General features: G+C 42.5%; 1 protein-coding gene across 3 annotated transcripts in view; it reads right to left on the bottom strand.

Moving 5' to 3' along the window:
* Positions 1 to 15,961, bottom strand: part of ERCC4 (ERCC excision repair 4, endonuclease catalytic subunit) — a 28,620-nt gene extending 12,659 nt beyond the window's left edge. Inside the window, exons 1-8 of one of the 3 annotated variants that reach the window (XM_072120684.1) lie at positions 15,824 to 15,961; positions 14,778 to 15,064; positions 12,524 to 12,704; positions 8,535 to 8,730; positions 6,309 to 6,516; positions 3,286 to 3,466; positions 2,085 to 2,204; positions 1,009 to 1,122 (exon numbers count right to left, since the gene is read on the bottom strand). In XM_072120684.1, the coding sequence (XP_071976785.1) occupies positions 1,009 to 1,122; positions 2,085 to 2,204; positions 3,286 to 3,466; positions 6,309 to 6,516; positions 8,535 to 8,730; positions 12,524 to 12,704; positions 14,778 to 14,951 (1,174 nt within the window). In that variant the 5' untranslated portion in view covers positions 14,952 to 15,064; positions 15,824 to 15,961. Of the gene's footprint in view, positions 1 to 1,008; positions 1,123 to 2,084; positions 2,205 to 3,285; positions 3,467 to 6,308; positions 6,517 to 8,534; positions 8,731 to 12,523; positions 12,705 to 14,777; positions 15,065 to 15,738; positions 15,758 to 15,823 lie in introns of those variants that run through there. The other 2 variants (XM_072120686.1, XM_072120685.1) reach the window with 2 other exon arrangements.
* Positions 15,962 to 16,214: the final 253 nt, after the last annotated feature.

Below are 16,214 nucleotides of genomic sequence, written 5' to 3'. Positions count from 1 at the left end.
GGCTGTGCCATACAATATGCTGCCCAGGTACAGTAACATCCTATACTCTGCTGACAGAAATGCAGTAATAAAGAAATAGCCTGTATCTGATAAGAATCAGGGTAAGACGTATATATTTAACAGGTTATGCCGGTCAAGAGAGAGGAGAAGTTGCTGATCAATGGTTGCACATGTGCCTGCTGCTCCATCTCAATAAAGGGGGGAGGGGGCATCATGTCCGTTCTATATTATTTAGAATAAAGTTTTATAAATTTTTGTGTATGCATTGGCAACCTCAAAGTTTATTTGGCTATAGGTGACTTTAGAACTTGTAAGTCAAGCTCTCCACACCTAGTCATCTCAGCTTCCTTGCAGTGCTTTTTACTTGTTTGGAAATCCTCAGTTCCTCTAACATTGTCCTAAATACTGCATCTGAGCATTGTTATTCCTGCTTTGGCGCATGCACAGTGAAGTTGGTATTAAGTTGCTGGATTCATCTCTCTATGGGTGATGTCACACTGCTCTAGTACATGTTCAATTGAGAGATGAGGCCAAGAACATTATCCCTAAGTCAACATGCATGCGCCAAAGCACAAGTTACACAGGGCAGCTACAGTATTAGCAAAGCATCTGAACTAGGAGATGTCGTAACAAGCCAGGGGCAGAGCATGCCAGTACAGAGGATTAGCAGGGGCATGGAGAGCCGGACTTTAACTACAAGTTCTCCACCACCCTGACTTTATGGGGATACTGTATTACATAATAGTTACTCTCCCAATACCTGAAAATAAGAATGAAGAATTTTGCTGTCAGGTTTCCCTTAAGACCAAAAAAACTGAACCGCAATACAAGAATCGGTGATACATATCTAATACAGTACATCTGATACCAGTTTTACAAATACCTGAAGATCTAAGGGTATGCTGCGGTTTTAGATTCTGTAGCATGTGTTTTCTCTTCATACTTCCTCCTCTCTTGTGCCCATTCCAAGACACGCATGTGCACACAAGAAGGAGAAAAGCACCTTACCTGGCCCACCTAAATCTTCACTGTGCTTGTTCTCCACTTCAATCTCTTTCAGAACTTCACTCAAGGCTTCCCACTTAGGATTGGTCTCTAGAACCAGCTCTCTCTTTCCATCTGCTAATATAGATATATAGAGATTTTGTCATTTCTGTTTTGTATTGATGTGTTCTAAGGAAAATAAAGAAACGTAACAAAGTTATACTATATAGATGAGGGCTGTCCCTGGGCGCTACATCAGCCTTGTGGTTGCCTTACAAGGGACAAATGTACTGTATAAATGCATCTACTCTAGCTGCTTAGTAGTTACATTCATACAGCATTACCATTACAATCATGATGGCAACCACAAAACTGAACATATTGTTAAATAACAACATTGCCATGGTTAGTGCCCCCCCACATCAAGAGCCTGGGTGCCCCCTTGTTTTTAGAATTCCAGCTGTGGGGGAAATAAAATCATTTACTTAACTTTCCCCGCTCTCCCAAAGCTAGATGGTTGTGCGCAACGGCTCTGAAGTCTGTAGACGGGATGTGATCATCTCTTCTATAGGCTTCAGAGCTGCCGAGTACAGCCGCCACACGAAGGAGTAAAGACTGAAGTAGCTTAGATGGGGTAGGGGAAGCTTTAGTATGTAAGAATAGTAGGGGAATTACTTTTTAGACAAAGACCTGTAATGCATATCTTAAGGGGGTCATACACTTTAGTCTACTGTAGGCTGACAATCACATTAACCATCGTCCACAGACACATGCACGCTCAGTTTAGCCAAGTATTGCATGTGTGCTTAATGAAAGAAGAGAGTAGATCGCCGCTAGATACCCTGTAGTGGTTTATCTCCTTGATCTGGTGGTTGAAGTCCAACTTTAAATTCTTATTTTCTTGAATTGCAAGAGGTGTCAATACACCCCAAACACATTAGATGTTTGGCAATGCCAATGTATACTGCCACATCAATGCTACATGTGAGTGATCTGCAACCATCTCAACCATTGGACTTCCGTCAACGTGGATATCCCATATTCTAGCAGCTAGATGTAATGTTGTCACCACAACCTGATAAATCACAGCCGTTTCTTACCTTGCTTGTCCTTTGTTTCGGTGGTTTTACATTTTTTGCTAGACTTTGAGTCAGGAACACTGTAGACTCGGCCGCGAGCATGAACAAACATGGCCGTGCTCGAGTCAAGAAACAGCCAGCCTTAAAAAGAGACGAAGAGGGGGGAAAAAAACTATTTACATGTTAACTTCTACACATCGATAAAAAACTAGTGTCCAGGTCTTTGTATTCAAGCAGTCATGTAAAAAATGGATGTCTGCATGTAGGCTATCCTACAATAATTGTGGTCACCAGGGATGTCCAATGTTTTACACGTGTCCCTATGGAGATTCCAACACAGATATCCATCTTTAATTACTACTGAAAATGTATGATTAGGTTGAAAACCTGATATAACCATTCCCCTAGTTAAATGTTCCCACACTGTCCAATTACAGCTGACAAAAAGGAGAATGGTGACATCTAGTTGGAAACAAATTCAATCAATCTGCACAATATTCCTTGCAAGTGGGAACATGGCACCGGAATAAAGCAGTCAGCATACAGCAGATTTTCCTATCAAAAGGAAATATATGTTATGATTATTCTATAACTATGCATGCGCATAAATTAAAGGGATATTTTGGCTTTAGCAAATACTGCTCTGTATAATGAGAATGTATACAATTGTCTCTATTTTTTTTTTATCAATTAGTGAATTGTTTTCCAGGTCTCTGCTTGCTGGAAGATTCTGATTCAAGTTTATTTTCATGTGATTATAAAAATGGCGCATAGCATATTACAATACATCTATTGTGCTGTCACACATGTGGCTACCACAAGATGTGTAACAGCACCATAGATGTACAGTAATGATCCCTTCCCTTTATCCCCTAGATGTAAGGCCTTATTCACATGGCCGTCTGCTTACCCAGACCGGATCCTGGGTGCGAACATGGCTGGGAGGAGAAGGAAGGGGGAGTTAGAGCTCCAGAAACTGCAGGCAACTCACAGCCACCATTGGCTTACATTATACACAATTACGGTGTGATAACCAAACCAGGCAGCCGGGCTGCAAAATATAGAGCAGGTCCTTTTCCCGGCCATATTGCAATGTGCTCTCCTATGGAGGTGGGAGGCATAAGGAGTGCTCACGCCTCCATCTCCGAAAGGCCGCAAACTTCCTCCGGTTTGTGTGTATTTAGCCTTGATGTGAGAACAACATTCTTATATGAGAATTTACCTGAATTTTGTCCAAATGCTTTTTCATTGGCTCTCAAGGACTCTAGCAAATTCAGGAAAGTCACACAGTCATACTGTGACAGGTAGTGTAAAAGGGTGCGGAGGATTTTTAAATCCTGAACCAAAGATTTCGTTTTGGCTCCAAGTTGATGCCATAATGGATCCAAGTAATGCCGTATAGTCTGCATAAAAACAAAAGAAAAACCCAAACCAACACACATTAATATTATACAGTATTTACAGCTAATGATATCACTGTCGTAGCATCTAAAGAGTTAAAAAGGGGTGTCCATGTGGTTATAGCTGGCCTCAAGTGGTGTAACATGTAAATATAAGAAGATAAGATACTTAATCCTGTTTCACATTTGCGAGTGTGATGCGATGAACTCGCAACGCACGCTGCCCGGATCTCCTGGCCTGAACGCTGCAAACCGGGACTGAACTCAGCATGTCAATTCAGTTCCGGTTTGCAGCTTTCGGGCCGGGAGCTCCAGGCAGCATGCGTTACGAGTGTGATGTGAGTTCATCCCATCACACTTGCAAGTGTGGAATGGGCCTAACAGATGTTCGGTGCATCTGCTCCGTCCTATGGCTTGTATCGATCTGGGGATTCATTTCTGCAATATTTGGAGTGGAGAAGGAATTTTTTCCCCCTGTTATTGGCCAATTGCCAACTTTTTTAGCCAGTTCATACAGCTATATACCTACTATTTTCCTAGTGTCAAAATTAAACAGTCATATCTCCTGAAACTTGGTACCCAGATACACAATTCTGGTGTCTTACTAACCCCTTACCGACGTATCGTGATCTATAGTGAAAGATTAAAAATCAAAAAATGGCCTCGGCGTTAAAGACGAGAATCTCCCCTTTAATATAAGATCTTTAAAGCACACCTGTCATCAGGTCTCTGTCACTATTTCTGTCACTACTACCTGTTGGAGCAGCTCACAAGGATCCATCCCAGCCTTTATCTAGTCAATTCATACATTAATCATTATAAAATTATCGTTTCTTTATTATGTAAATGAGGCTGGTCACATGGTCAGAGGCAGTGATGTCACCCCTGTTACCCCTCCCCTCTCCTCATGTCTGTATGTAATGTATAGTAAAGCATTGCTAGTGTCTGTGCTGCATCCTCCCATACACAGAGACACAGACATCAGCTACACAAGTACCTGACATGTTCTGCTATACACATGTGTGATACACAGACATCAGCTACACAAGTACCTGACATGTTCTGCTATAACATGGCTGCAGCCTGGAGCTGTTGTATCTTTCACATACATACACACACAGGCTGCAGGAGGCGTGGCCACCAGCAAGTACATGGAGCAGCCATTACATGGAGCAGCTGTCAGTCAAGCACTGGGGGTGTCGCTGTACCTCCCACTCATGAATAAGCTGGACAGCTTGAATATGCTAATGACTCATTGGACATCTCACAGGTCATTTGCATACAGCTTTAGGACCTCATTGCTTAGGGTTACAGGCATGTAGAGGGACAATGAAGGGATAGAGGCAATGCTCTCTAATGGCAGTTTATGAAAATATATTTAGTTTAGGGGGGTTATTTTGCATGACGGGTTCTCTTTAAGTGAAACAGAACTGTAGAATTACACTTAAAGGACACCTGTCATGAGGTCTCTGTCACTACTACCTGTTGGAGCAGCTCACAAGGATCCGTCACATCCTTTATCTAGTCAATTCATACATTAATCATTGTAGAATCATCTTTTCTTTATTATGTAAATGAGGCTGGTCACATGGTCAAAGGCAGTGATGTCACCCCTCCCCTCTCCACCCCTGCTCATGTCTGTGTGTAATGTATAGGAAAGCATTGCTAGTGTTTGTGCTTTACCTGCTGACATGCTGCATCTTCCTAATACACAGAGACACAGACATCAGCTACACAAATACCTGACATGTTCTGCTATAACATGGCTGCCGGGAGCTGTTGTATCTCTCCTATGCACACACAGACTGCAGGGGGCGCCAGCACCAGGAAGCACATCATTATACAGCCTCACATCATTCTACAGGCTGTCAGTCATGCACTGGGGGTGTGGCTGTACCTCCCACTCATGAATAAGCTGGACAACTTGAATATGATAATGACTCATTAGACATCTCGTAAGTCATTTGCATACAGCTTTAGGACCTCATTGCTTAGGTTTACAGGCATGTAGAAGGACAATTAAGGGACAGAGACAATGATTTCTAATGGCAGTGTATGAAAATATATTTAGTTTAGGGGGGTTATTTTGCCTGACGGGTTGTCTTTAAACTTATAATGATAAAACAGATTTTTAACGACAGGCGATCCCCTACTTAAGAACACCTGACTTACAGATGACCCCTACTTACAAACGGACCTCTGGATGTTGGTAATTTACTGTACTTTATCCTTAGGCTACAATAAACACTTATCAAAGGTGTCTGCAATGAAGCTTTATGATTAATCCTGGTTCTGATAACAATCCAACACCCCAAGTGTCACAAAGACCAAAAAAAATTTGGCTGGTGGTACAATTATTAAATATACAGTTCCGACTTACATACAAATTCAACATAAGAACAAACCTACAGAACTTAACCTAGGGACTGCCTGTAAATACATATCAATTCCTGACAGTTGATATCTCTGGTTCTGTTTCACCTCATATTATATGCAATGGGCGATTCTCCTCTTTAGTAGCATTCTGTTTGTGGGTGCTATGGTTCCGGAGATATGACCGTCGTATTGAGCCCTATCCCGGCTGTCAGCTGAAGGCAGAAATCAGAAGGAGTTACAGAAGGCACTTTACAAAAGTACATGCACCCTCTGCCTCTGTCTCTGAACCTGGGAAATGGTGAAATGGCTAAGAATTGACACTGTACATATTTGTAACATATTTTGGTAAACATTTACGTGATATGATCATTAATCATTCCGCTTTCCCCTTAAATAAAAGATTCTCAATGAAGTTACAGACCAGGAATACTGCACTTCTATAGTGACAAAAGTTCCCAAGATAACTTACCTTGTCAAAGGCCCTGCCAATGGCATTCTCCAGGGAGAGATCTTCTACCTCTAGGGCAGGGTTGTAGCGTTTCAGCTCTCTGAGGCAAGCGTTTATGATATCCAGTATGGACGCCTGTATGGCCAGCATGGCTGGGGTCATGGTGATGTGCAGCTCCACAACTTCAGGCTTGTGATTCTCCAAAAACGAATTCACTGACACATGAAACCTTCAAAATACAAGGATTTGTTATTCCTAATGGAAGAGATTCGACAATATCTCAACTATTGTGAATATACATCATCCATACAGAGTGTAAATCATCTACTGGTTGTATACTGTATACAGTACATTGCCTGAATGTTCTCCATCATCCGGTATATACTATTATCTCTCCTTGCAGGACACACACATATTATTAATTTCCCGCAGATTATTACTCTTCTTCCTACTTCAAAGAAGAACATTAATCCCTTTTGTGAACGGCGCCAGATCCGTACTCGTCTGCAACCTTTCATTCTTGGTCAGTAATGCTCAGTGGACCAGAGGGAAGAAAAAAAAATCCACCATCTGGAAGAAGATGCAAACAGCAGCCAAAGCTCCCCAAATAAGCCAGCTAAACATGGGAGAACTGGCGCCGAGTCAGCAGTTTCCGATGCAATGTGCTGCGAGAGTACACAGCGAAACGCAAGAGCATCCAGTGATCAAAAGACTTTCTTCATCAACCCCGACGTTGTTTTACAGCTAATGAAGATTCATTGTGCCATTTAGTAAATGATGTAACCCAATCCATGCCTCTCCTCCTTTCCAGTCCAGCTGGATCCAGGACAGCGCCGAAGATTTCAGCCTTTTCTGTGATAAGTATAGGTGGAAATAAAAAAAATACCTTCCTGTTATTAAAAGAAATCGCATTTTAATGGATCATTCGGGGCTTTCAGGAGAAGGAAGTTGCTGACTTTGCATATGGATTTTGGAAGCACAACAGAAGGGATTGGTAAAGGAGCCGGAAAATATCAGCAATGGTGGTGATTTACAGACTTTCATCGGGAAATATCCAAGGATGAAAAACACATTGTGGAAAAAAAAATCACCTTGAATATTTCCTTGTGATCTCTCCATAGAGAAACATTAAAGGGGTTTTAGCATGAAACATGTTAGGCCCCATCCAAAGATCATAAGCACAGGAGGTCTGATGGGGTTCGATGTAACCCGTCTGACCCCTCGCCGCTCCCACAGATGAGCGGAGCAACTAGTCGCGTTTGGCCGGACTGCCCCATTCATCTCTGTGGAGCTGACAGAGATTACCATGTATGTGTCCCTAATAAATAGCAGCGAGCGGGGCAAGTCCTGTGTTTCCTGAGACTGCAGGAGGAGGCCTTGAGTTCTGTGCTGGGGTAATGGCACATGTATCCACAGAGAGGTCTCCGAGTGCCCTTTCTCGCACCAGTGCCATTCAAGTGGCACTGTGAATCAGCCCCTCTGGGGCCGTTGTCAGCGCGCCACATGGCATAGATTCGGCAGCGACTGAGCAATACATGCGCTGCTGCTGGCGATTTCTTACAGATCCCTGACTGACAAGGGCGTGAAGGGGGTGTGTTGGCCCGGCCCCCTCATGAATGCGCCCGACTGCCAGGGGACCTGTACAACGATCCGACCTCTTATTTGGTAAGAGGTCGGATCGATTAAAACTAAGTTTACATACACAAATTTTAATAAAAACTGAATAAATATATAGGGGCTGGGGACAGGATTAGGGGGGACATATTTGGTGGGGGTATTTTTGGGGGGTGACATGTCCTCTTTAAAGGGGTTGTACCAACGATTTAAGTTATCCCCTGTGCTCAGTATAGGGGATAATAAACTAATTAGTGGACTATTCCCATTTCAGCAAATAATAATAATTATTCTTTATAATAATAATTCTTTATTTATATAGCGCCTACAGATTACACAGCGCTGTACAAAAGCATGGCAAATTGGTCCCTGCCTCCATGCGGCTCACAATCTAAACAACCTAACAGTATGTTTTGGAGTGTGGGAGGAAACCGGAGGAAACCCACGCAAACACAGAGAGAACATACAAACACTTTGCAGATGTTGACCTAGGTGGGATACGAACCCAGGACCCCAGCAAATGAATGTTATTGTTTGTATGATGAAAAATTAACACCTTAAAGACACGGCCTAAAATGGCGTTCAGGACATTCAGGACACAGACCATTTTTTTTTACATTTGTATGTACGTACCTCGGCCATAAATAAAGTTTCCTGACAAACAGATTTCTCATTACTCGCTCCACCAGGCAGAAACCTGTGTTAAAGGAGACTGGATTGTCGGTGAAGGCTTTGATGAAGCCCTGTTTGTTCTTCTGTCGGTATAAGCGCAGTATGAAGGCTTCCTGGCAGGACTCCATAATCTTGTGCGCCTTATACACCAGGATTCCTGAAGAAAACACAATGTGCCGATATCAACCAGCAGATTATTACAAGAAATCAGGCTGCCCTTTCAGACTAGTATTTACTTACCTCTCCGGCATATACATGACATTACTAAAACTACTCCTGCTAACATTTACCCATCATGTGGAGAATACAGAACAGATTTCCATTATAGAAATGGACCTGGAGGGAAAACATATTAAAGCAGAAGAGCAACAAATACAAAGCAGATGCTTGTAAACAGGCGATTGGACATTTTTGCCATTTTTGAGTAAAAAAAAAAAAGAAGATAAAACATTATCAACTATAAAAACAAACAAAACAAATAAATCTGTGACACATTTTATATACTTAATAAAAAGTAGGTTAGACTATTGCATAACGAGAAGGCCATAATATACGGAGCTATACACAGCAGGACTTTGCTGACATCTACTGGTTATATTACGACTGGACATATTTATTCTCATAAGAAGTGGACGCCAAGTTTATCCACCGTTTAGCTAAATTATTTTAGCTAAAGTTTAGCTAAAATAATGTCTGAACCAGGTTATTATACATAAGTCATATTATTACACACAGATATTCAATGTATTGGTACAGTTATCACACAACATACACATTATTTAAACAAGAAAGAAAAATCTTTCAAACATATACTTCTCCACTATCTAATTACCTAGATGGCACTTTACTGGGAGGGGGGGAGAAGAGAAGGAGGGATAGATGTTGAGACTACCTTAGGGGGAGAGGGGGGGGGGCACTGGTACAGCTTATAAGCAGTGGTGGCGAACCTATGGCACGGGTGCCAGAGGTGGCACTCAGAGCCCTTTCTGAGGGCACCCAGGCCTTCACCGTAGCACAGAGTTTTTCAGATACAAATCAAGGCTTTCTCCTGTGGTCCAATAAAGCCTAGGACGTACTATGCTCCACGCTATTTTAACGTGACATCCTACAGGAGGAGTGAGATGGTGTGGATAAAGATGGGTTGTCATTTGAGCTCCTGCTCTGGGTCCCCTGATTCTTCCATTTCAGGAGACCCTGGAAGGAAGCTACAATCCAAATTTCTCCATCATTTTTATATTGTATTGGTGAACGCAGGACACCAATGCGATTAAAACCTGTGATACAGCAGGGATCAGTAAGTTACTGGTTAATTTGTCATTTTGGCACTTTGCGACATACAAGTGGGTTCTGAGTGTAGCTTGGGTACTCCGTCTCCAAAAGGTTCGCCATCACAGATATATAGTATAGCTTACTGACATATATATAGACATATAGAGGGGGGAGGGAGTAGAGAGGATTACGTCGTACTCTCCCATGCCATCCAAGGGGAAATGTTTATCAGCTAAGCAGAGGATGTCCTAAATATTCAAAACCAACTTTAACCAACAATTCCAATTTCGTTTAAAATTGTTTTTGATCAAGCCTTGCTCCCACATAGAGTTCTCATAGTGATAGCACTCATTCATGTTTTCTCTTATTATATCTAAATTGATAGAGTTTAGGGATTTCCACTGTTGAGCAATTACCAATCTCCCCACCGCACATACCCTACTAATTAACCATTTTTCGTTTTCGGAGAAAGTGCTGGTATAGATGTCCAGCAGGGCAATGGCTGGGCATGGGGGGATGGTTCTATAGCAGATTTTAGAGATTGGCTTAAAAATGTATTTCCAAATATCAGCCGCCTGGACACAATCCCACCACATATGTAAAGTTGTTGCAGTGGCCGTACATTCCCTCCAGCAAAGATCACTATGATCCGAGTTTATTCTGGCCAATTTTTGGGGGGTCAAGTACCATCTGGTGCGAAGTTTAAATAGATTAGTTATATAGTTTGTACAGAACAAGTTACTGTTTGAATCTGAGATAGCCTTTAGCCATTGCTCTACAGATAACGTCAGATTTAATTCTTCCTCCCATTTCAACATATATGGCTGTTAACCCCTACCGTAACGAAGTATAATATCCTTATAAGCTGATGATGTCCCCCCAGTTCCTCTGACTGGGTCTAAAAATGTCAAGAACCTGGGTCTAGGGCATGCCCGCTCCACAAGAGAATCCTTTAGCAGAAGAGCTATGGAACTCAACCTATGATAGGTAAACCATTCTGAGTTTGGTAGGTTATATTTCTGTCTCATTTCTTTAGAGGAGAGATACCTGGCATCCTTCCTCATACATTCCAGGTTAAGAATACCAGCCCTAATCCAATCTGTCAGATCCAGACTTTCAGAGAAGGCTTGTAGTGATTCTAAATCTATGGACTTGGGGGAGAATTTTACCTTATCCCTCATAACTTTACAATATTTTCTCCAGGCATGTACTGTAGATTGGGTTGTCTCCAGGGTGGCCAAACATATAGTCCCTAACCTTTTTTTCCGTTTAAGTTCCAGAAATTCCCCTATCAGCAGCGACTTAAGAGTCAGAACCTTAGCCATTTCTAATTCGATAGTTATCCACCTATTTTGCATCTCACTTCCCAGCCACCACTTCCTGATTGGATCTAACAGAGAGCGGCTTCTTGGTAACACGCTATATTGGGGAGACCAGCGCCTCCCAGATTTTTAGGACAGTACATAACCCTCCTGGAAATTCTGGGTTTTTTATAAGACCTGGCCCAGAGAGCTATATATGTTTCAATATCCTGAATTGCTAGTCTGGGTAAAGGATCGGGAATACTTCTAAGAAAATAGAGAATTACTGGAAGAATGTTTTGTTTAATGTAAAAATTCTATCAAGTAGGGATATCACTATCGAGGAGCCCTTTTTACAGAGGCTTTTAACCCTTTCCAAAAGCTGCTGGCTATTCAGTCTCTTAGTCTCATCTAGAGTCCGTCCTATTTGAATGCCTAAGTATGGAAAACTTTTTTTTTTGCCCTAAAGTGTTATGACACTTGCAGAACTGTAATTGCAACTCCAGCAAATAACAAAGGCTATAAGATAAGTAGGTGACTTGGCTTATACTCGGGTCGTATTATAATCGAGTATATATGGTAGCTTTCCTGACTGATATATTTTTCGAGTTATGACTCTGTTTTCTCCCAGGCTGGCAGTGAACGACACCCCATTTTTCTGACTCTCAGTTCTATGTCTCTTCAAATCACTGCTCTGACTCCTTGTACTTAGGGACCATCTGCCATTATTCAACTACAGACGCATGAAGCTCAATTTACTTTTAGGAAATATTGTGTACATTTTTTTACACAATGCTTTGTTTTACATTCAAGTCATGTGACCAGAGAGCTGTCATCTAAGGTCTTTACATTTGCAACATCTACCCCATGTATGTGTCTGATCACATGAAATCACAGCATGCCTCCATGGACTTCTACTACTCCTCATCCTCCATGGAGGCTTCATGTAATCAGATACATACATGAGGTAGATTTTGCAAATGTAAAGGGTATAGGACCTTAGATGACATATTCCTATTCACATGGCATGAACTTCTGAATAGCAAGGATGAGGAGCCGGTCAAGAAGGACACGCCCCCTCTGATGCCAGGTAACATAAAATAAAGTTGATTTATGGGGATGTGGAGGGAAACATTTTTTTTTAGCTAAACGAAGGGTGTCAGTTAATTACTAGGGCTCTATAGGAACCTGGCACTGGTCCTATCCCCCATATGAGAGGAGGAACAGGTTAAACATCCACACTGCTTCTCTATTCCCTGCTGTAGATAACTGGCAGTCTATCTTTAGCAATGCTAAAGGGAATAAATGGAACAAATGCTCGATACCCCTCATGTTAGTGACTGCACTTGCAGCCCATTGTCAGGTGCTGATAGCACTTACCTGTTATCAGGTTGGCAGGAATCCGATCAGTGAGGAAATCAACCACAAGGATGCGACTAGTGACAAACAGTACTCCACCCTGTGTGTATACATCATAGCGTTCATTGCTGCTAACCTCATTGGTAATGATTCGTGGCAGATGGGCGACTCCCTCCGATCTCATCTGCTCAATGAGATACTCCTAAGATAACAATGCAACATGTGTGTCAGTGAACACCTTTCAATTGAAGTGACATGAATGCAGATATCATGGGGCTTCAGTTTCAGCTTAATACAAATCAGATGATAATTTTGTAAACTTGCAGAACTATGAGACTAGTTATATTGGGGGTCATTTACTAAGGGCCTGATTCGCGTTTTCCCGACGAGTTACCCGAATATTTCCAATTTGCGCCGATTTTCCCGGCATGCACGCAACGGAAATCGGGGGGCGTGGCCGAAGGAAAACCTGACGGATTCGGAAAAACCCGCCGCATTTAAAAAAAAAATGTGTTGCGAAAATTGCACTTACCTTCACTCAGCCCGGCTCGGTGTATTCCAGTGCGTTCCGATGCTCTTCAGCGCCACCTGGTGGACGTCGGAGGAACTACCTTAATAAATCCCGTCCGGACCCGAATCCAGCGCAGAGAACACGCCGCTGGATCGCGAATGGGCCGGGTAAGTAAATCTGCCCCACTATCTCACGGACACAGTGGCAACGCAGTCTATAATTTCAGAAGAAAAATTGACTGCATTTATTGTTGAACCTAAATAACCTAAAAACAATTTTCTCTGGGTCACTAGACATACAGCGACACCGAATTTATAGGGTGTTTTTTTTTTAAATGAGCTTCATTTCCATAATGAAATCCTTTTGGGGGGAAAAAAACCCTTTTCCATCATCTCCCTTCAAGCGACATAACTTTTGAAATATTTCATCAATGTGGCTGTATGAAGGCATATTTTTTGCGTAAAGACCTATACGCTTTTTGATTGAGTTTTTTTTTTTTTTTACTACTTGGGGAAATTGATAGGTGATTACTTGATCTCTTCTATAATGCACTGCACTACCTACGTAGTTAATAATTCAGTGCATTATCCTGGCAGCTACTGATATGGCATGGCCTAACAGAAAGATACTACAGGCAGCCCAGGGGTCCTTCAAAGGGCCCCCTGGCTTACTGTTATGTCATCGGCACCCTGGGATTGCAGCAGTGGAATGATGATGGGTGGCAGAGGGAGTGCACTCAATGCGCAGGTGAGAATACTCCTAAGGACATCCGACTTACAGACGACCCCTAGTTAAGGACGGACCCCTCTGCCCACTGTGACATCTGGTGAAGCTCTCTGGATGCTTTAATTTAGTCCCAGACTGCAGTGATCAGCTGTAAGGTGTCTGTAATGAAGTTTTATTGATAATCTTTGTACCCTTTGTAGCTAAAATTTTGAAAATCTAATTGTCACTGGGGAATAAAAAATTGTCTGGACCTACAATTATAAAATATACAGTTTAGACTTACATACAAATTCAACTTAAGAACAAACCGATGGACCCTATCTTGTATGTAACCTGGGGACTGCATGTATAATAAATTCCCTGGACTGCCATGATCAGCTGACAGAAAGGCCTGAAAAACAGCTCTGTACTTTTAGTAGTATTTGTGTCTGGAGATGAACCTTTTTAGAGTTTAATCCTTTTGATTGCTCATATAGGTTCAGATCCCTAAAACTTTTATTGGTTTGAGGGTCGCATCCAGCTTTCAGTAGGCACCTGGGTGACAGAGCCCCACTGGGTCCCTTTGCAGTGAACTCACATGGCGATATTAAAAATTAAGAAACTAAAACAGTCTCCTGTTCCCTAAAATATTCCCTAGTTTATCATATCAAAAAGCCCCTCATGGCTATTTTATATAAAGCCTCCACAATCCCTATGGATTGATAACTTACATCCCCCCTCACCCCCATGGATTCCAGCCTCATGTGGGCACCCCAGCAGCTATGAGCCCCCGGGACTTGCCCGGGTATGCCCAGTGCTGGCGCCGGCTCTGGACCCTTTTATCTGAATTCGAATTCAGAGCAGTATTGTTGCCTGAAACAGTAGAGAACCTGTAAGCACTGACCACCTGTCATACTTACCTCTACCTGGGCTCATGCACCAATGACAGGGTGCAGGCGTTCAAAAGTGACATATGGGGATGTTCTCTAAACAATTCTTATCTAAAGTGATGAATAAAATGACCAGAGAATGCCTTTTACTTCTGCCCACTAGCATTACCTCCTCTGCAGTATTGGTATTTATCACCAGCACCAAGTTTCCAGCATCACAATAAAGCTTCAAGAAATTCTGCAGGATTCGATCAATACCAAGTCCACGAGCTGTGATGACAAGTCCGTCCTCATGGAACAGGTCTAAGAAGATCTGGTTTTCATACTCCAGGAGAGGAGCCATTGACCAATCTCAAAAGTGTAATATTTATATTCAAAGTGTCCAGTCCAGTCCTAATTAAATAACACAGAGGGGTAAGGCAGAATCTGCTCCTCATGTAGACAGCTCTTCAGCATCTAGAAGCAAGATAAACACATGTTGTATCAGTACCTTACAATAATACAATCTAAAAAAGCAGTGACTTAGTTGTCCTTCCAGCTTTAGGAACAAAAGCACATTACTTATTTGCTGTGTAACATATCGGCAGCGTATCTTATTATGCATCAAAAAACTGTTTTGTTTTTTTGAAAGGACATCTACCAATAGGACAAAGGACTGTATGCAAATGAGCCTAAGGGGCTCCATAGGTGTTAATGGATCCTGGAGCCCCTCAGACTCATTTGCATACAGTCTTTCATCCTGTTAGTAGATGCCCTTTAAATACATTTACTATATTGGAAACACCTTCTACTTCCAGGCTCAGAGATTGTAAAGCAAGCACACTGGCATACTCCCCCTCTGGATTTTAAAATTATGCTAATTTCCTCTATTTACATCCCCTTATATTACACATTATAATATATATGTGCTGTGTACATACGGGTACACAAGATCTAGATGGGTTATGGAGACCCTCACTTGTACCCATCATGTCAGTTATGTGTCTGTACACGGTCATCTATGGGGACAATAACAGATGTGACTAGGGCTGCAGGTTTCTCTAACAACTTGTGATGGGACATGGACAAAGTGGCAGCAGATGCTCCATTGCACAGAGCACTGATAGTGGGCACCCATGTACCCTCCATACTTCTAGTGACACAGCGGATGGTGACTGCTCGTATGGGCACGGGCATGACAGCGGAGCCGGTGTGAGCGGACACTATCACCACTACCTGAGCCCTCGCCTCTTCCTCCTCTTGTCTCCGTAGCCAGAACTGAGCACCGAGCATGCGTAAAGACCGCGGCCTGTAACTGGAGCGGGACGACCAGCAGCTATCCCTGGGCTGTGTGTGTGTGTGCGCGTCGCTGCTACTGGGAGGGACACCACAAGCTGCAGTCACAGCTGCATCTATAAGCAGCATATACTGTCCACATTATACTGCCATGTGTCGTGTCATAAACATAAAGTACTGACATACAGCGCTCATAGTTCCCAGCATACATCCCAATAGCAGAATAGCTTCATAGCAGAAAAAGAGGGACTGTTTGTTCTGCATAAACCACGCGCTTGGCCCATCCCTATATAATATAATTTAGTACCCTTCATCTCCCCCTCTTATATTG

The sequence above is a fragment of the Engystomops pustulosus genome, chromosome 8 (assembly GCF_040894005.1).
Source record: "Engystomops pustulosus chromosome 8, aEngPut4.maternal, whole genome shotgun sequence".
Taxonomy (NCBI): Eukaryota; Metazoa; Chordata; class Amphibia; order Anura; family Leptodactylidae; genus Engystomops; species Engystomops pustulosus.
The sequence above is the reverse complement of the archived record's forward strand: the minus strand, read 5'-3'. Positions and strand labels throughout refer to the sequence as shown.